Genomic DNA, 21,506 nt, shown 5'->3' on the forward strand with positions numbered 1-21,506 from the left:
TCCGTCCAGGCCGTTCCATCACCCTAAACATGTCCCTCTGTGTCCCTCTGCTCCGTCCAGGCCGTTCCATCACCCTAAACATGTCCCTCTCTGTCCCTCTGCTCCGTCCAGGCCGTTCCATCACCCTAAACATGTCCCTCTGTGTCCCTCTGCTCCGTCCAGGCCGTTCCATCACCCTAAACATGTCCCTCTGTGTCCCTCTGCTCCGTCCAGGCCGTTCCATCACCCTAAACATGTCCCTCTGTGTCCCTCTGCTCCGTCCAGGCCGTTCCATCACCCTAAACATGTCCCTCTGCTCCGTCCAGGCCGTTCCATCACCCTAAACATGTCCCTCTCTGTCCCTCTGCTCCGTCCAGGCCGTTCCATCACCCTAAACATGTCCCTCTGTGTCCCTCTGCTCCGTCCAGGCCGTTCCATCACCCTAAACATGTCCCTCTGTGTCCCTCTGCTCCGTCCAGGCCGTTCCATCACCCTAAACATGTCCCTCTGTGTCCCTCTGCTCCGTCCAGGCCGTTCCATCACCCTAAACATGTCCCTCTGTGTCCCTCTGCTCCGTCCAGGCCGTTCCATCACCCTAAACATGTCCCTCTGTGTCCCTCTGCTCCGTCCAGGCCGTTCCATCACCCTAAACATGTCCCTCTGTGTCCCTCTGCTCCGTCCAGGCCGTTCCATCACCCTAAACATGTCCCTCTCTGTCCCTCTGCTCCGTCCAGGCCGTTCCATCACCCTAAACATGTCCCTCTCTGTCCCTCTCTGCTCCGTCCAGGCCGTTCCATCACCCTAAACATGTCCCTCTCTGTCCCTCTGCTCCGTCCAGGCCGTTCCATCACCCTAAACATGTCCCTCTCTGTCCCTCTGCTCCGTCCAGGCCGTTCCATCACCCTAAACATGTCCCTCTCTGTCCCTCTGCTCCGTCCAGGCCGTTCCATCACCCTAAACATGTCCCTCTGTGTGTCCCTCTGCTCCGTCCAGGCCGTTCCATCACCCTAAACATGTCCCTCTCTGTCCCTCTGCTCCGTCCAGGCCGTTCCATCACCCTAAACATGTCCCTCTCTGTCCCTCTGCTCCGTCCAGGCCGTTCCATCACCCTAAACATGTCCCTCTGTGTCCCTCTGCTCCGTCCAGGCCGTTCCATCACCCTAAACATGTCCCTCTCTGTCCCTCTGCTCCGTCCAGGCCGTTCCATCACCCTAAACATGTCCCTCTGTGTCCCTCTCTGCTCCGTCCAGGCCGTTCCATCACCCTAAACATGTCCCTCTCTGTGTCCCTCTGCTCCGTCCAGGCCGTTCCATCACCCTAAACATGTCCCTCTCTGTCCCTCTGCTCCGTCCAGGCCGTTCCATCACCCTAAACATGTCCCTCTCTGTCCCTCTGCTCCGTCCAGGCCGTTCCATCACCCTAAACATGTCCCTCTCTGTCCCTCTGCTCCGTCCAGGCCGTTCCATCACCCTAAACATGTCCCTCTCTGTCCCTCTGCTCCGTCCAGGCCGTTCCATCACCCTAAACATGTCCCTCTCTGTCCCTCTGCTCCGTCCAGGCCGTTCCATCACCCTAAACATGTCCCTCTCTGTCCCTCTGCTCCGTCCAGGCCGTTCCATCACCCTAAACATGTCCCTCTCTGTCCCTCTGCTCCGTCCAGGCCGTTCCATCACCCTAAACATGTCCCTCTCTGTCCCTCTGCTCCGTCCAGGCCGTTCCATCACCCTAAACATGTCCCTCTCTGTCCCTCTGCTCCGTCCAGGCCGTTCCATCACCCTAAACATGTCCCTCTCTGTCCCTCTGCTCCGTCCAGGCCGTTCCATCACCCTAAACATGTCCCTCTCTGTCCCTCTGCTCCGTCCAGGCCGTTCCATCACCCTAAACATGTCCCTCTGCTCCGTCCAGGCCGTTCCATCACCCTAAACATGTCCCTCTTTGTCCCTCTCTGCTCCGTCCAGGCCGTTCCATCACCCTAAACATGTCCCTCTGTGTCCCTCTGCTCCGTCCAGGCCGTTCCATCACCCTAAACATGTCCCTCTGTGTCCCTCTGCTCCGTCCAGGCCGTTCCATCACCCTAAACATGTCCCTCTGTGTCCCTCTGCTCCGTCCAGGCCGTTCCATCACCCTAAACATGTCCCTCTCTGTCCCTCTGTCCCTCCAGGCCGTTCCAGAGGACCATCACCATGCACAAGGACAGCTCAGGACACGTGGGCTTCATCTACAAGTCTGGGAAGATCACGTCTCTGGTGAAGGAAGGCTCCGCCGCGCGCAACGGCATGCTGACCGACCACTACATCTGTGAGATCAACGGGCAGAACGTCATCGGACTCAAGGTACGCTCGGCCTCCTTTTGGGAATGTCATTTTGCTGTCCGGAGGAAGTCTCGTAACTCCAAAATGAAAAATATACGTTTTTAACCCATTTTGGGCGGGAACCCCTTTTGGTGTTAGCATTAGGTTATGCTTTAGCTATTGAAAAATAGCAGATCTACAAGCTCATAGCGCGCCACCGAGTGGCGCGCTATGAGCTTGTAGATCTGCTATTTTTTTTTAAATCGAAGAACGACTGACATAGAAACATAGCTTTTTCAGAAAACTGTCAGGATGTAGAGGACATTTTTAGAATCTGATCTCAGGTCAGAACGGGTTAAAGAAATGAAGAAAACGTAATATTTTTTAACAATGCAATGCTGCCTCATCAAAGTTGTTGGTGTTGTGACTTTAGATATTGTCAATTACTTGCGTGTAAAGGACAGAGGTGGTGGAGTTAGCTGTTTTAGGAGACAGTTTGAAGGTCCAATAGAGTTAGGTGGGTTTTGTCCAATGCATGTTTTACTACTTTCCATCGGTTCAATATTTTCAAAACAACACGCAGACACAAAGAAAATCAAAACCTCAACAATGTAGTTATATAATGAGTTTTCCTCCTGACAGCAACGATATGCTTCATGTTGTCTCTTTTGGCATCGTTGAGGGTTTACCCTTAACTTATAATATCATAACCTTCCCAATGAATTATAGTCCATACTATAACCTTAAACCTTAGTCTTTATTTCGTTTTTGTCATTGGAAAATCGGTAGTCGATTCTTCGTCGTTGTTTTAGTTGACGAAATTAACGCTGCACACATCAGACATATATTTAAATTCTGCACACATCAGACATATATTTTTCTAATTGTTCACAAGTAATGTTAGGAATTAGGAATTCTATGTAATTATGACATCATTATGACACTTTGGAAATGAGTGACATTTAAAGAGGCCAACATTGTCAGTATTGGATACAAACGTATTAATTAACCCATTCTGGGCGGGAACCCCTTTTGGTGTTAGCATTATGTTATGCTTTAGCTATTGAAAAATAGCAGATCGGTGGCGCGCTACGAGCTTGTAGGTCTGCTATTTCTGAAAAATCGAAGAACCACTGACAGAAACATAGCTTTTTCAGAAAACTGTAATTTTCAAACAGACATTTTTAGAATCTGATCTCAGGTCAAAATGGGTTAATAACAGTTGTTGATACAGCACATAAACATAGCAGATGTTTGAGCTTCTCTTAATTGTCTGTACCCCTGCCCCCCCCCCCCCCCCCCCCTGTCCTCGCCACCCCGTCCCTCCCCTTAACAGGATTCTCAAATCAAGGACATCCTGAGCACCTCCCCCACTACCATGACCATCACCATCATGCCCAAGTTCATCTACGAGCACATGATCAAGAGGTGAGGCTACAGTTCACCACTAGAGGGCAGCGCGGCTCGGGTTAGTTATAGGGCATTAACCAACTAGACTAGTAAATCCAATGTACACAGTTTTTAAATGTACAAATATTTATTTTCAAAACCAATAAATATATATATATATATTTTTTTGATTAGGTGATAAAGCCCTTAGTGATAAAAGGGCTGGACTAAGCTCGAGATGCTTGTTTACAGCCAGGCCCTGCTCATAGAACATTTCATGTTCACAGTTCACTCAAGGATGCATTTGCATTTCGCTGCAACACAGTGAGACCTGAGACCTGAGACCTGACTTCCTGTTGGCAGCTGGTTGTTTGAGCTCCTGATACCTCAACTTGTTTTACCTATTATTCTGCTTTTCTAAGTCTTCAAAGTCTTTAATTTCAAGTGCTACTTGACACCCTATAGTTAATCTAAGTGGACTAGTAGTCAAAAGTTCTGGATGTTTTTAGTGACTTATGATATTTGGTGGATCCTCTTCGGCCTACTTCTCTGCTTTCCTGAGTCAGCCTATACTCAGAGGCCCAGCTTCTACAAACATTTGAGCTGGTTTTGTTTGCTACCTGGACAAGCCAACTATTGTCATGCCACCAAGAAAACAGACTGAGAACCCTGAGGAGGCCGTTTCCATGGCTCAGGTGCGTGAATTGCTTGACCAGCAAAAGGATTTCTATAAAGCTCTTTTAGAGCAACAGGAGAAAAGCTTCAAATCCTGTGTTGAGATCCTTGTCAACTCCTCAGACAAAAAGGTTGGGGAGCTGATGTCTGAAGTCTTTGACCTCAAGGCTAGTCTGGAATTCACTCAAAAAGAACTTCAAGATTTTAAAGACTATTGTAAGACGTGGGAAAATGCCTTCAAGGAGACGAAAAATGATGTGGAATCGGTCAGTAAAAGTCTTATCCCACTTAAAGATAAACTTGATTATATGGAAAGTCAATCAAGAAGAAACAATATCATTATAGATGGCATTAAAGAGTCAGAGGGTGAGAAATGGTCTGATTCTGAGGTAAAAGTGAAGAAGCTGCTGTCAGAGAAGCTAAAGCTGGACAGCCGCAACATTGAGCTGGAGCGGGCCCACAGGACTGGAAAACCTTCTCCATCTTCCACCAGGCCCAGGCCCATTGTTGTCAAGTTTCTGCGCTATAAGGACAAACTGGAGGTGCTCAGCAAAGCCAAGAACCTACAAGGTTCAAATGTCTACATAAATGAAGATTTTTCTGAAGCTGTTCGACTGAAGCGAAAAGATCTCCTTCCAGCTATGTGGGCTGCCAGGGAGAAGGGCGACATTGCCTACCTGCGGTATGACAAACTCATTGTCCACCCACCATCTCAGAAACCTGCACCTGATGTCTAGGTGAACTGGAAATGCCAGTGATTTTAACCCTTGCACATGATACATTACATATCTCACACTCTATAATGGACAGCTCTCACTGTCATCACTGCCATAATATCCTCTCTAACCCTACTGTTTGTTGTACCTGCTGTACAGAGTTTTACCATCTGAGATGCACACCTATTAATGCACATGAAATGAATGAATGGAGCTCTTGGACTTGTTCTGAGTGTATCTCCATTTTCCCATATCATGATATTGATGATGTTGGATTGGTTGAGGATTTAAAATGCAAGTTTAGGTTAATAACTGACTCAAGTCCTATGTATTTCAATCCTTTTGATCTGAGCCTACGTAGTGACTCTAAATTTATGGACCCCCTTGATCCTGATTCAAACTTCTTTAGCTCCTTAACTCCTGAGTCACTATCTTGTGACTATTTTAGTATCGATCAATTTCATAGTCTACTACTTGAGATTCCAAAGCCCCAAACAAAGCAGTTCTCTACTTTTCACTTAAATATCCGTAGTCTCTCAAAAAACCATGAGGCACTTTTTCATTTTTTGTCTTTGTTAAATCATGAATTTTCAGTCTTAGCATTTTCTGAAACCTGGTTGACTGATGAGTTGACATCTGTCTTTGACATTCCAAATTATAATGCTCTACACCATTGTAGAATGGCTAAATCTGGTGGAGGTGTATCCATATACCTACACAATAAATATCAATTCAAACATAGAGATGATCTAGCACTCAACTCTGAGAGTCATGATGTTGAATCACTGTTTCTTGAAATACCCTCTTGTGACATTTTTGATGGTAAGCATGTTGTCATAGGCTGCATATACAAGCCCCCAGACTCAAACATTGCACATTTCAATTCTAGTCTTACATGTGTACTAGACAAAATTAACCGAGAAGGTAAAGTATGTTTCCTCTTGGGCGATTACAATATAAATCTATTTAACAGTGAGTCCTCTTCACTCACTGCAGAATTTTTGAATACTCTGTATGCAAACTCCTTATACCCCTTAATTACTAAACCTACTCGAGTGACTTCCTCATCGGCAACCCTTATTGACAACATATTTACTAACTCTCTTAATAATGTATGGAAATCTGGTGTCTTTCATTCTGATATATCTGACCATTATCCTGTGTTTCACTTCTCATCAAAAGCCTCAGTTAACCACCAGGAGGCAGAAGTTCTAAGGTTTAGAGTGTTTAACAAAAGAAATGTTGACCAATTTGAGAAGTTGATTGATGAAATCCTATGGGATGATGTATACACCCATGATGATGTTGAACAAGCATATCAGTCATTTTTAAAGTACTTTAACTCTATATTCAACAGGTGCTTTCCTCTTGTCAGTAAAAAAGCAAACAAGGTCTGTGCATTTAGAAAACCCTGGTTTACACCAGATCTCCACAAGTCTCTGAAAGCTAAGAATAAGTTGTATAAGAAATTTATCTGTAATCCATCCCCAATGAATATAGCAAATTATAAGAAATATCGCAACAATTACAACCATCTTATTAGAACTGCTAAGAAAGAGTACTTTTCAGACAAATTTAATGAGGCTTCAAATAACATCAAAACCACCTGGAGAGTCATCAACCAGCTTCTAAATAGGAAAAAGGCTACAGCCACTCTTCCATCTCAATTTGTTGATGAAAATAGAGTTTACTCTGACCCATCTGACATTGCATATGCTTTTAACAATTATTTTGTTAATATTGGTACAGTTCTATCAGAGAGGATAAGTCTCACAGCCGGGTCTCCATCAGAGTTTCTGACAGGTCACCATCCTTCTATTCAGAGCTTCAAACCTCCTACAGAGAAGGAAATCATGGACATAATTATGTGCATGAAAGACTCAGCTGCTGGTCATGATGAGGTCAGATCTAACTTAATCATTAAAACTAGAAATTCAATTGTTAAGCCTTTGACCCATATTTTCACCAAATCTCTAGAAACTGGAATAATACCCAATGACCTTAAAATTGCCAAAGTAGTTCCTGTCTACAAATCTGGAGACCATAGTGTGTTTAGTAACTACCGCCCTATTTCTGTTCTCCCATGTTTCTCAAAGATTCTGGAGAAATTAGTCTTTAACAGAATGATCGAACATCTGCAGGACCATAACATACTGTACAAACACCAATATGGATTTAGGAAAAATCATTCTACAGAAATGGCTATTCTTCAATTAGTTGATAAAATTCATACTGCATTCAATAATAATGAATACGCTCTAGGAATTTTTCTCGACTTATCTAAAGCATTTGATACTGTTAACTATGATATTCTTCTTCAAAAGTTACTACACTATGGATTTGCTGGAATCACTCATACATGGTTTTTAAATTATATTCATAACCGCCAACAATTTGTTATCATCAACGGTAAATCATCAGAGAGTGCAACCTTAAAATGTGGGGTCCCCCAGGGGTCTATACTAGGACCACTCTTATTTCTGATTTATATTAATGATTTGGCCGCAGCTTTGTCCTTCTTGTTTCCTGTACTTTTTGCAGATGATACTAATTTATTTATTTCACATACTGATTTCTCAGCTCTAATGGCAAAGGCTAATCACGATCTTGAAAATATTTCAAAATGGTTTAAATTAAACAAATTATCTCTGAACATAAAAAAATCCAATTTTATTATATTTACATCAAAAAATAAAAAGTATTCTAATTCTAACACCTGTCTGTCTATAGGAGATGATCCAATTTCTCAGGTTACATCAACAACCTTCCTTGGTGTAATCATCCATGAAAGACTAAGCTGGACAAACCACATTACCCATGTCTGTAAGAAAATATCAAAATCCATTGGCATTATTGGCAAATTCCGTAGTCTGGTTAATCAAAACTGTCTCCCAACTCTTTATTATAGCTTAATTTATCCATATCTTATATATTGCAATATCATTTGGGGAGCTACTTATAATACACATCTTCACAAACTCCACATTTTGCAAAAAAGATTCTGCAGGATTGCCACATACAGTGATTGGTCTGCTCATTCTGCCCCTCTTTTTAAACAACTCAATATTTTACCAATCTTTAATTTAAATACATACCAAACCTGCAACTTTATTTTCAAAGTATTGTTCCAGCCAGTTTCATTTCCTTTGCCATGTAAAGACTTTTTTCAGTTCAACAGTGATGTGCACCACTTCAATACGAGACAGTCAAATCATTTACATCTCCCAAAGTTCCGTACTGCTCTGTGTCAGTTCTCCATCAGATACAGGGGGGCCCAGCTATGGAACACCTATACAGCAATCTCATCAAATTCTACTTCATTAAAAAATTTCAAACATAAGTTTAGGACCCACTTAATTGACCAGATCACCTAATTATAATTATATTTCTTTGTATCATCTATTATTTTCTCTAATCATGTAAATAACCAAAAATTCTAATCATGTTCTTGTTGTGTTTTTGTTTTGATTTGTTTATGTTTTATATACTGCAATCATGTTTTCTGGATATTCTATATCTCATATACAATGTTTCATTTTAATTTATATAGGTAGAGGCCTCGTATAAGCCCCTTGGGCTTTTTTGCCTCAGCCTAGCACCCTACCCTTCTCATATTTATATGTTCACTATGCTGTTTTTTATACTGTGCTGAATAAATAAATACAAAATAAATACAAATACAAATAGGGGTTCAATGCCTTGCTCAAGGGAACAACTTCAGCGGTGGTCATTTTAACGTGCCGGTCCGGGGATGCGAACTTCCGGTATCAAGACCGCTCCGCTAACCGTTCGGCCACCGCTGCCGCTAAAATGGGTCTTGAGCTGTGCTTTAAAAATGTCTACAGAGGCTGCCTGTCGAAGGTACAGTGGGAGTTTGTTAAACTACAGAGGCTGCCTGACGAATGTACAGTGGGAGTTTGTTAAACTACAGAGGCTGCCTGTCGAAGGTACAGTGGGAGTTTGTTAAACTACAGAGGCTGCCTGTCGAAGGTACAGTGGGAGCTTGTTAAACTACAGAGGCTGCCTGTCGAAGGTACAGTGGGAGCTTGTTAAACTACAGAGGCTGCCTGTCGAAGGTACAGTGGGAGCTTGTTCCATGCCGTCGGCCCGTAGAAGCAAAAAGCTGCTTCCCCGTATTTTTTAGTTCCCATTTTATTAGGCAAAGCGAGCAGGCCAGCAGTGGAAGACCTTAGGGGGCGGTTTGGGACAGATTTAGGCAGGCAGTCATGTAGGTAGGAAGGTGCGAGACCAATGAGAGCTTTATAGACAAGTAAAATCAATCCTAAAAACAACCGGAAGCCAGTGCAGTGAAGCCAAAACTGGAGTAATATGTTCTCTCATCTTAGTTCTAGTTAAACCCTAGTTCTAGGGTTAGGGTTAGGATGCCTCTCGGGCGTCTCCCTATTAGGGAGGTCCTCAACGCACGTCCCACTGGGAGGAGACCCCGGGAACAGACCAAGGCGCAGATGGAGGAAACGCATCGACTCACTGGCCTCGGGATCCCCCCAGGAGGAAGTCACTATAATGGAGAGGGAAGTCTGGATGGAGCACTCTGGTGGAGCTGTTGCCCCCGCGACCCAACCACGGATAAGCGGTTGAAGAAGGATGGATGGATGGATGGATGCTAATTTGCGCGTGTGTGTGTGTGTGTGTGTGCGTGTGCGTGTGCGTCTGCCAGGATGTCTACCGGCCTGCTGCGGTCGGCCATGGACCACTCCGTCCCCGAGGTGTGAGCGACCAGGCAGATGTCGCCTAACGCGCCGCGCCGCGCACCTCAAGTCAAGGATATCTACAATCTACAGAGAAACATCCTTCTCTTAAACTCTCTCTCTCTCCATTCCTTTATACCTCCAGTCTTTCTCTCTGTCCGTCTGTCTGTCCGTCCACTTGCTATGATTCCCATCCACTCTGTATCGGTCTCTCTCTCTCTCTCTCTCTCTCTCTCTCTCTCTCTCTCTCTCTCTCTCTCTCTCTCCTTCTGTCCTCCAACCGAACCAACTCCTGCATCAACAATCATTCCCACCGTCGTCATTCTCTAGCCTACCTGTTGCTAAACGCGATTCAAGATGCCTTTTTTCCCTCCATTTGTTTCTAGGGATGCACCGAAAGGGACATTCTTGGCCCGAAAACCGAATATCCGAATATGATTAATGATTTATACATCTTAAGTTTTTCCTACCATTGCTGTCATGGCCGTACCTTAAAGCTACCTGATTTATGGCGAATTTACTTAAATAATAATCACTATTATGGGTCCATAAAACGTTTATCCAGCTCTTTTGAATGCATTATTTTGATACACTATTCCGTGATATATTTTCTGCCAATTCGGGCTGAAACCGAATAGGCCGAAAATGCATTTCTCTTCTTTTTTTTTTGCCGTTTTCTGCCGAATATTTTCTGCGGGCCGAATATTCGCTGCATCGCTATAATTCCATCTACTGTATCTCTGTCTGTATGTTATTCAATATTATGCCAGTTACCTTCTTCTTCCACCTCCTCCTCCTGTGTGTCACATTTTTTATACGTTAAACCGTGTAGTCTAAGTTTTTAAGTTTTTGTCGTGTTGATATGGGACATTGAGGACCGTACATAACTTTGTTTCTTAACCCATTCTGAACGGGAACCCATTTTGGTGTTATAGCATCATGTTATGCTTTAGCTATTGAAAAATAGCAGATCTACAAGCTCATAGCGCGCCACCGAGTGGCGCGCTACGAGCTTGTAGGTCTGCTATTTTTGAAAAATCGAAGAACGACTGACATTTTTAGAATCTGATCTCAGGTCAGAATGGGTTCATCAGACCAGTGTGTGTCCAGTGCGGAAACCTCGTATGAATCTGATCTCAGGTCAGAATGGGTTAAAAAAAAAAGCCATCCACACGCTACGCTATCCCGCGAGTCCAGAGCTTCCTCCCGACGTGGAAGACAGATCATTTGGCAAAGTGACCTTTTTCACCTCCTCTCTTCTCTTCTCTTCTCTCGCATCAGAATGCTGTAAAGAGCCACTGGTCTCCAGTGGTCGTTCCTTCATCGAAGCCTTGTCATAAATAACTGTAGAGAATATAATAGCTGTGCTCTCATTCCCTGTAGTACAGTCTTATCAGACAACACTCGTATAGGAATAGTAAATGTCTCTCATTCCCTGTAGTACAGTCTTCAGACAACACTCATATAGGAATAGTTAATGTCTCATGGTCATGGGTAGGAAATGTTCTTTGACTTCATCTTAGTCTCGATCTCAAGAGAGTTATTCCTGACATTGTAAAATAAACACAAAGGCATGGTATTCATGCCTTGCATTGTTAAAGGATGTGGATTTTAGATTTTAAAATCTCACAAAAAAAAACATTTGGAGGAACCCAATGTTGTCCATATTATGATATTTGGCTTGTAAATGTAAATTTTTCAAACGTACAAGTCTGGCTTAGCCCTTTTACAAAAACCTTCTGTAAATTATACAAAAAAAACGATCCTAAACAAAATGCCATGCTTTGGAGAGGCCTTGTGTGAAGAAGATGATTAAAGAACTGCGTTGTAAAAACATAATTTTTTTTGTCTGGGAGACAGATGGAGACAGTATGTTATCGTTCCACTACACAGCTTTTTCTGTTTTTGTTTTTCCAATTTCCAAAGTCCAAACTAGAAGTGTTGGAGAAGGAGAAGGGACTGCTTTTTATTTGTGTTCATTTTTTGGATTCGTATTAATTATTTTGGGGTAACTGGGAACAATGATGTGCACATTTCAGGGAGGAGGGTAGGGGGGGGGGGTTAAGAGTGGCCCTTTACAGCTAAAGAAATAGCAGATCTACAAGCTCTAAAGAAATAGCAGATCTACAAGCTCTAAAGAAATAGCAGATCTACAAGCTCTAAAGAAATAGCAGATCTACAAGCTCTAAAGAAATAGCAGATCTACAAGCTCTAAAGAAATAGCAGATCTACAAGCTCTAAAGAAATAGCAGATCTACAAGCTCTAAAGAAATAGCAGATCTACAAGCTCTAAAGAAATAGCAGATCTACAAGCTCTCGCGTTGTGAGCTTGTACATCTGCTATTCTCGGGGCGTAAACCCAGCACTATTTTAGCTAGCGGAGATTCGGTGTAACGACGTGTATTTCTAAACAAATTAGTTCAACGCAAAAAATACTGTGTTTAAAGTTCAGGAGACGATTCTCCTGAACGCTGCCTTCCTTCCGTTATGGCAAGGAAAGGAGAGGAGGGTATTTGCATTTCTTTCACCATGTAGTAAATGTCGCATTCGTGGTCTGGAGAGGGCAGTTGTTTTACAGACGGGTAAAAGGGCAGGGGGCCGAAGCCCCCTTTTGATGTCGATGTGCGTACGTCCCTGGTCACATAGCCTCCTGTCCCCTGGGGTTAGGGTCCCTGTCACATAGCCTCCTGTCCCCTGGGGTTAGGGTCCCTGTCACATAGTCCTGTTCCCTGGGGTTAGGGTCCCTGTCACATAGCCTCCTGTCCCCTGGGGTTAGGGTCCCTGTCACATAGCCTCCTGTCCCCTGGGGTTAGGGTCCCTGTCACATAGCCTCCTGTCCCCTGGGGTTAGGGTCCCTGTCACATAGTCCTGTTCCCTGGGGTTAGGGTCCCTGTCACATAGCCTCCTGTCCCCTGGGGTTAGGGGTCCCTGTCACATAGTCCTGTTCCCTGGGGTTAGGGTCCCTGTCACATAGTCCTGGGGTTAGGGTCCCTGTCACATAGTCCTGGAGTTAGGGTCCCTGTCACATAGTCCTGGGGTTAGGGGTCCCTGTCACATAGTCCTGTTCCCTGGGGTTAGGGTCCCTGTCACATAGTCCTGGGGTTAGGGTCCCTGTCACATAGTCCTGGGGTTAGGGTCCCTGTCACATAGTCCTGGGGTTAGGGTCCCTGTCACATAGTCCTGTTCCCTGGGGTGGGGTACGGGGAAAACAAGGCCGTCCGTCCACACCAAACACTATAGAGCGCAGCAGTCCCGCCCCCTTTCAGAAAAGCGAGTGGCCCAGGAAATGAAACTCCAATGCATTTTCCCATCGGCACTTCTAATATAATTTATTTAAAGACGGTTACGCCGCGGACAAAGCCAATTCGGATCATGACGAATCGTGACAATGAACACAATGTTTTGGGACGATCAAATAATTTATAAGACGAAAAACAAAACAAATAGTGTTGTGTCTCCTGCCTTTATTTTCTTCTTTCTAATGATTTGATCGTCCCAAAACATTGTGTTCATTGTCATGATTTGTCATGATCCGAGTTGGCTTTGTCCGCGGCGTAACCGTCTTTAAATAAATTATATTAGAAGTGCCGATGGGAAAATGCATTGGAGTTTCATTTCCTGGGCCACTCGCTTTTCTGAAAGGGGGCGGGACTGCTGCACTCTATAGACTGGATTATATTCATCCCTGTTGTGGTTGTAATAGTCGTGGCGTGGACTCTCTTTCCATCCACTTGAGTTAGAATCATTTTTTTTTTTTTACTATTCTGGTTGTGGTGTTTGGTCTGGAGGGACGTCCGTTTAAAAGATTCATTAAGCGTACATGCAGCGGTTTTGTTTACGCGGCGCAAATAGTCGATCTATACAAACGTTGCATTCGGACCTCGATGCTATAATCGAGGATGTGGTTAAAACGTTTGGATGTTTTTTTGAGGGAGGTGTGGAGTATTTTCCTTTTGGACATGAGAGTCTTGTGCTGGGGCGGACCCGCTTAACCCATTCTGAACGGGAACCCATTTTGGTGTTTAGCATCACGTTATGCTTTAGCTATTGAAAAATGCCAGATCTACAAGCTCATAGCGCGCCACCGAGTGGCGCGCTACGAGCTTGTAGGTCTGCTATTTTTGAAAAATAGAAGAACGACTGACATTTTTTTAAATCTGATCTCAGGTCAGAATGAGTTAATCAGACCCAGTGTGTGTCCAGTGGAAACCTCGTATGAATCTGATCTCAGGTCAGAATGGGTTAAGGGTCTTGTGCTGGGGCAGGACCCACTTAAGTGCACTTTTCCGCTACCTTTTTTCTTTGTTTAAGAGGTTGTCTTTTTCCTGTTTCCTGTTTATCCATTTCAACAATGTCTGTTTCGTTTGTCTGTTTGTTGTTTTTTGTTGGTTGCTTGTGGTGCCTCGTGCAAAATGGCGAGCTCAACGAAACGGACCTTTTGTGTGATGTCGTTAGGATCGATTGAATCGAATCGTCCTTCATGTCAAGGACCCCCCCCCCCCCGTCCTCCATTTGAAAATATATAAGCCAAGGACCCCCATAAGAGAAGATTTTTGCGGCCCTTAGCTGTGATTTTCAACCATTTTCATTTCAAGGGCCCCCCCTGGTGGTTTGACCTGGATTAGGCAATTAGCCTACGGCCCCCTATTTAATTAATGGCATTTCTATATATATATATATAGATATATATATATATATATATGAACTTTATTACAGGCTCGTGGCCCACAAGGTAAGACAATACATCACATTATACAGTAAGAGAATAAATAAAAATACAGTACATTTACCCTGCAGCCCCACAGGATACTCCTCTAGGAGAGCCAGTGTCCTCTTGACCCATTCTGAACGGGAACCCATCTTGGTGTCAGCATCATGTTATGCTTTAGCTATTGAAAAATAGCAGATCTACAAGCTCATAGCGCGCCACCGAGTGGCGCGCTACGAGCTTGTAGGTCTGCTATTTTTTGAAAAATCGAAGAACGACTGACATTTTTAGAATCTGATCTCAGGTCAGAATGGGTTCATCAGACCAGTGTGTGTCCCAGTGGAAACCTCGTATGAATCTGATCTCAGGTCAGAATGGGTTAATCGTAGATGTATAACCTGACAGAACTACGGCCAGGGTCTGTCTCTCCGGGACCCCCAATTATACATTTATATTGTAAAATCACTGTTAATTTAACGAGAGTGTTGGCCTATACAAATGGAACTGATTTGGTTCACGTTTGGTACACTCTGTCTACAAGCCCTGACCACACCTTAAGGGTCCAGACGGTTTTAGCGTTGTCCCGGCGGTGTGATATGTCCTGTTGACCCACGTTCGTTGACCCTAGTGATTCAACGGCCCCCAAAACCACCACCAAAGGGTCCAGACGGTTTTAGCGTTTAAGGTATATTCAGTGATTTCACTCAAAAAAACCATAGCTTTCGTTTTTGGCTAGGTGGCAAAGCCTTTCATCCAATCAGGATAGAGAGCCAAAAACTAAACCTAAAGTTTTTTGACCCCCAGGGGTTAACTGGGGACAGGGAGGAACTCCTTATATGGTCAGCACACTCTATAATAGGGAGGATTATCACAACAAAACAAAAAAATAAGTGATATTTGAATTAAGTGAAATCACTGAATATACCTTTAACTCCTTGTAACCGTTTGGAAGGAGTTACACATTGGTGACCCTTTGGTGTTGGTTATAGGGCTTTATACAGACCCCATAAGGGTCCACTATCATCTAGCTGGGGACCCCCTGGAACTCCCTCAAGGACCCCCAAAGGGGGTCCCCGGACCACCGTGTTAGAGGATGCGCGTCTAATCCGTTCCTCCTCCCAATAATGGCTGAGCTCCAGAGCTCAGAGCTGACGAGTGACTCTTGTTTGTGTGTTTCGTCTTTTTTTTTTCTCCATTTCTAATGTAATATAAAGTTTGTTATCTTTTTAATGCTGTTCATGTGTGGATGCATGTATTATTATTTTTCTTCTTTTCTAGAAATGTAATCTGATAAAAAAAAAAATGTCACAGTCACTATATAAAAAAAAATGCTATAAAAAAAAAATCTAAAAAGTTTATATACGAATGTAACCGAGATAATTATTGTAAATCAAATAAACAGTCTTTCTGTTCCTGTTGGCTTGTCTTTGTCTCTCACGTTGCCTCATCGGTCCCTCATCGGTGGTTCAAAACGTTGACAGAAGACTTTTTCACCTCTTGCAGTGATTTTCAACCGTTTTCATTTCAAGGGACCCCCAGTTTGACATGCATTTATAGGCTACGTACACCCATTTAATGGCATTTCTATCTCTGGGACTATATTTATATTGTAAAATCAACGTTCATTTTACTCAAGAGTGATTGAAGATTAAAGCAGAGTTACAGACCCATAAGGGTCCAACGTATCATTTAGCTGGGGGGACCCCCTGGAACTCCCTCAAGGACCCCTGGGAGTCCCCGGACCGCACTAACATTAATGTTGTTGCCTTGCTTTTCTTTTATTCTCCATTGTTCTGTAAAGTACTTTGAGCTGCATTTCATGTCATGAAAGGTGCTATACAAATAAAGTTTTATTATTATTATTATTATTACTATGGACCATGATGCACTGATGCATCATGGTCCATCTGAGTTCATAGATTAATATCAGATGGAAAGCTTATGTATCCTTCACTCTTATTGTGTTTTCTATATGGAGATTGTCAACAGATAATATGGAGGCACGGTGGCACAGTCGGTGTGCAGTGCTGTCTCCTCACAGCTAGAAGGTCCTGGGCTCGATTCCCGCTGGGGACGCTGTGGGCGCTGGCGGCGTGTTCCCTCCTCCACGTCATCAGTGCCCATACCCGAGGCGGGGTTGGCGAAGTTTGCATGTTCTCCCCGTGTCCCCTATAGGGTAGGTACCCCCACATGTCCTCCACCGTTTGAAGTTGGTGGGGCGAACGGTTTCTCGAGTTACTTGGATTACAGACGTACACACACACACACACACACACACACAGACACACACTCACAGAGACACCCCCCCCTCCCCCTCCCCCCTGGTGTAAGAAGGCTGATGTGATTAGCGGAGTGCCTGTTGCCATGACAGCGTTGCCCTGTGATGACATCAAAGCCCCTCAGTAATAATAATATACAATGACTAGTTTGTAGATCAATAGGAACGGTCTCCTCCCTGATAGAGGTGTTGATCATTCATTCATTCATTCTACTGTGTTGGCTACACAGAATAGCAGTTCTCATCCCCAGAAGTAATCATTAAACTGTTTAATCCGTTCAGGCCCCTTTTTCATAATGGATGAGAGAGAGGAGATGAGGAGAAACAGAACAATATCAGGCAAGATGATATAGTCTCGAGTTACCAGACTGTTGCCTCTCGCAATGTCCAAATGCTTCCGTCATACAGTCTGGAGCAACGGAAGCTCTGATCGTGAGTAAAATATAAATGCTTCCGTCGTACAGTCTGGAGCAACGGAAGCTCTGATCATGAGTAAAATATAAATGCTTCCGTCATACAGTCTGGAGCAACGGAAGCTCTGATCATGAGTAAAATATAAATGCTTCCGTCGTACAGTCTGGAGCAACGGAAGCTCTGATCATGAGTAAAATATAAATGCTTCCGTCATACAGTCTGGAGCAACGGAAGCTCTGATCATGAGTAAAATATAAATGCTTCCGTCGTACAGTCTGGAGCAACGGAAGCTCTGATCATGAGTAAAATATAAATGCTTCCGTCATACGGTCTGGAGCAACGGAAGCTCTGATCACGAGTAAAATATAAATGCTTCCGTCATACAGTCTGGAGCAACGGAAGCTCTGATCATGAGTAAAATATAAATGCTTCCATCATACAGTCTGGAGCAACGGAAGCTCTGATCATGAGTAAAATATAAATGCTTCCGTCGTACAGTCTGGAGCAACGGAAGCTCTGATCATGAGTAAAATATAAATGCTTCCGTCGTACAGTCTGGAGCAACGGAAGCTCTGATCATGAGTAAAATATAAATGCTTCCGTCATACGGTCTGGAGCAACGGAAGCTCTGATCACGAGTAAAATATAAATGCTTCCGTCGTACAGTCTGGAGCAACGGAAGCTCTGATCATGAGTAAAATATAAATGCTTCCATCATACAGTCTGGAGCAACGGAAGCTCTGATCATGAGTAAAATATAAATGCTTCTGTCATACAGTCTGGAGCAACGGAAGCTCTGATCACGAGTAAAATATAAATGCTTCCGTCATACAGTCTGGAGCAACGGAAGCTCTGATCACGAGTAAAATATAAATGCTTCCATCATACAGTCTGGAGCAACGGAAGCTCTGATCATGAGTAAAATATAAATGCTTCCGTCATACAGTCTGGAGCAACAGAAGCTCTGATCATGAGTAAAATATAAATGCTTCCGTCATACAGTCTGGAGCAACGGAAGCTCTGATCATGAGTAAAATATAAATGCTTCCGTCATACAGTCTGGAGCAACGGAAGCTCTGATCGTGAGTAAAATATAAATGCTTCCGTCGTACAGTCTGGAGCAACGGAAGCTCTGATCACGAGTAAAATATAAATGCTTCCGTCATACAGTCTGGATGCTTCCATCATACAGTCTGGAGCAACGGAAGCTCTGATCATGAGTAAAATATAAATGCTTCCGTCATACAGTCTGGAGCAACGGAAGCTCTGATCATGAGTAAAATATAAATGCTTCCGTCGTACAGTCTGGAGCAACGGAAGCTCTGATCATGAGTAAAATATAAATGCTTCCGTCATACAGTCTGGAGCAACGGAAGCTCTGATCATGAGTAAAATATAAATGCTTCCGTCGTACAGTCTGGAGCAACGGAAGCTCTGATCATGAGTAAAATATAAATGCTTCCGTCATACGGTCTGGAGCAACGGAAGCTCTGATCACGAGTAAAATATAAATGCTTCCGTCATACAGTCTGGAGCAACGGAAGCTCTGATCATGAGTAAAATATAAATGCTTCCATCATACAGTCTGGAGCAACGGAAGCTCTGATCATGAGTAAAATATAAATGCTTCCGTCGTACAGTCTGGAGCAACGGAAGCTCTGATCATGAGTAAAATATAAATGCTTCCGTCGTACAGTCTGGAGCAACGGAAGCTCTGATCATGAGTAAAATATAAATGCTTCCGTCATACGGTCTGGAGCAACGGAAGCTCTGATCACGAGTAAAATATAAATGCTTCCGTCGTACAGTCTGGAGCAACGGAAGCTCTGATCATGAGTAAAATATAAATGCTTCCATCATACAGTCTGGAGCAACGGAAGCTCTGATCATGAGTAAAATATAAATGCTTCTGTCATACAGTCTGGAGCAACGGAAGCTCTGATCACGAGTAAAATATAAATGCTTCCGTCATACAGTCTGGAGCAACGGAAGCTCTGATCACGAGTAAAATATAAATGCTTCCATCATACAGTCTGGAGCAACGGAAGCTCTGATCATGAGTAAAATATAAATGCTTCCGTCATACAGTCTGGAGCAACAGAAGCTCTGATCATGAGTAAAATATAAATGCTTCCGTCATACAGTCTGGAGCAACGGAAGCTCTGATCATGAGTAAAATATAAATGCTTCCGTCATACAGTCTGGAGCAACGGAAGCTCTGATCGTGAGTAAAATATAAATGCTTCCGTCGTACAGTCTGGAGCAACGGAAGCTCTGATCACGAGTAAAATATAAATGCTTCCGTCATACAGTCTGGATGCTTCCATCATACAGTCTGGAGCAACGGAAGCTCTGATCATGAGTAAAATATAAATGCTTCCGTCATACAGTCTGGAGCAACGGAAGCTCTGATCATGAGTAAAATATAAATGCTTCCGTCATACAGTCTGGAGCAACGGAAGCTCTGATCATGAGTAAAATATAAATGCTTCCGTCATACAGTCTGGAGCAACTCGGATTTCAGGAGGTGTAGTTCCAGACTCTATATAACATTCAGGAGGTGTAGTTCCAATATAGCATTCGGAGATTGTGTAATAGTTTTCTGGCTACACAAGTCTAGGCAAAAAGGCAACAGAGAGACATCCACAGAGACCTTGAGATTCAGACACAAATGAAGCCAGCATTTTTTTTTTCCTCCATGCTGTTTAATATAGACTTTTGGTTTTCTCTGTCTTCTATACAGTGTTGGTGGGAGTGTGAATGGAAGAAAAATCAACGATTGACAGACACTAGATGTTACTGTACACACTACTATTGCCATTAAAATAGCGAGTCATTTTACATTAAAGTTCATAGATGTATAATATCTATCATGTGGATGGAATCTGTACAAGGCATTTGAACGGGATGAGGGTGTCCTTTGACTTCAGGAAGTTACAGGACCAATTATAACGTTAAGTATGATGTACATTCGCGTGACGTAATGAAGGTGTAAATCTGACAGAATAAGTAACGCTACACATTCAAATAGTCACAAAACAAACAAAAAAACATGTCACGCCCACCACGAAGAAGACATTAAAGAGCTTCAGCATGGTTTATAAATCTATATATATATTATATTATATTCGCAGTATACGTATTATCTCGAACACAAAGAATGTCGCTGCTGCAAACTGACAGCATTTACACACATTATCACACTCAGACTTAAAGTTATAGCTTCAGCAGGAACTTAAATAAAAAAACTATTCAAAAAAAAAATCAGCGTAAAATATTCTTTACAGCAATTTGTGGGCAATTGGGGAACAGAGGTTGTAATGTTGGTGAGCATTTTGTTTAAAAAAAAAAAAGTGTTAAAAAGAAAAGAAAATAATATTTACCATTTACTCCAGCAATTAATGGTCAAATGCATCTATAGGCCTGATTATCAATGCTTTAAATCAAATGATTAAAATAACATATTTCTTTAGTCTATCCTGAGACAGAGTAGGACTACACTTAAGCCTGATACATCGTAAGACAAAGTATTAATCGGGTACGGTCGCCCCTAAACCTTAACGTCTCTAAACCTTAACGCCCCCTAAACCATCTCGTCCCTAAACCATCATAAATCAGGGCTTCAGGACAACTAAAAATGAGGACATCTATAGCAGTAATCAGGTTTCCTGTACATCACGTAGGACTGAGACACAATAACACTAATACACTAAACATTGTGTTAAAACCAAATGTGACATTAGAGCAACGAAACACAGTTTTGAAGTAACAACAATTACAGCATATTAGAGAACACCGTGTCTATAATGATGAGAACCCTGGAGGCTAGCCTTGAATGACGTCGTTAGCAAAATAGCGATAACACACATACTAAGCATGAGCAGCCCAAATATATACTATTGTGCATATAAAGAGCTTTGTATGTATTTACTGTATGTATGTACGGTATGGGGGCTAAGCAGATGATTATTACTGTAGTGTTGCCCCACTTTGTGACGACAGGGAAAGGGAAAGGATTACCCCTGGGGTGAGGAGGGCCGGTGTAATCCAATGGCAAAAAAAAAACCAAACAAACAATTAATGAATTACAAAAACAAAGCGACAACAAAGACTAAAGGTCCCCCTGCACACTGGGCGCGTTTTCGGGTTTTTAGCGACGTTTTTCTGTCTTTTTGTCCCGAAAAACAGGTACAGTGTGCAACCACCTTTTAAGATTTTAAAATGAACGATATGGGGGGTCTATCTCAATTCTCATTTCTGTATTTTTGGAGAGGCGAATAGGTCCTTAATTAATCTGTGTGTGTGTGTGTGTGTGTGTGTGTGTGTGTGTGTGTGTGTGTGTGTGTG

At 43.2% G+C, this 21,506-nt stretch overlaps 1 protein-coding gene across 4 annotated transcripts in view; it reads left to right on the forward strand.

Moving 5' to 3' along the window:
• Positions 1-15,881, forward strand: part of sdcbp2 (syndecan binding protein (syntenin) 2) — a 66,783-nt gene extending 50,902 nt beyond the window's left edge. For 2 of the 4 annotated variants that reach the window (XM_080763440.1, XM_080763441.1), the window contains exons 8-10: positions 2,141-2,312; positions 3,607-3,698; positions 9,729-15,881. In XM_080763440.1, the coding sequence (XP_080619566.1) occupies positions 2,141-2,312; positions 3,607-3,698; positions 9,729-9,783 (319 nt within the window). In that variant the 3' untranslated portion in view covers positions 9,784-15,881. The remainder of the gene's footprint in view (positions 1-2,140; positions 2,313-3,606; positions 3,699-9,728) is intronic. The other 2 variants (XR_013964031.1, XR_013964032.1) reach the window with 2 other exon arrangements.
• The last annotated feature ends 5,625 nt before the right edge of the window (positions 15,882-21,506 follow it).

The sequence above is a fragment of the Protomyctophum bolini genome, assembly GCF_963924005.1.
Source record: "Protomyctophum bolini genome assembly, chromosome: 5".
In the NCBI taxonomy this organism is placed as follows: domain Eukaryota; kingdom Metazoa; phylum Chordata; class Actinopteri; order Myctophiformes; family Myctophidae; genus Protomyctophum; species Protomyctophum bolini.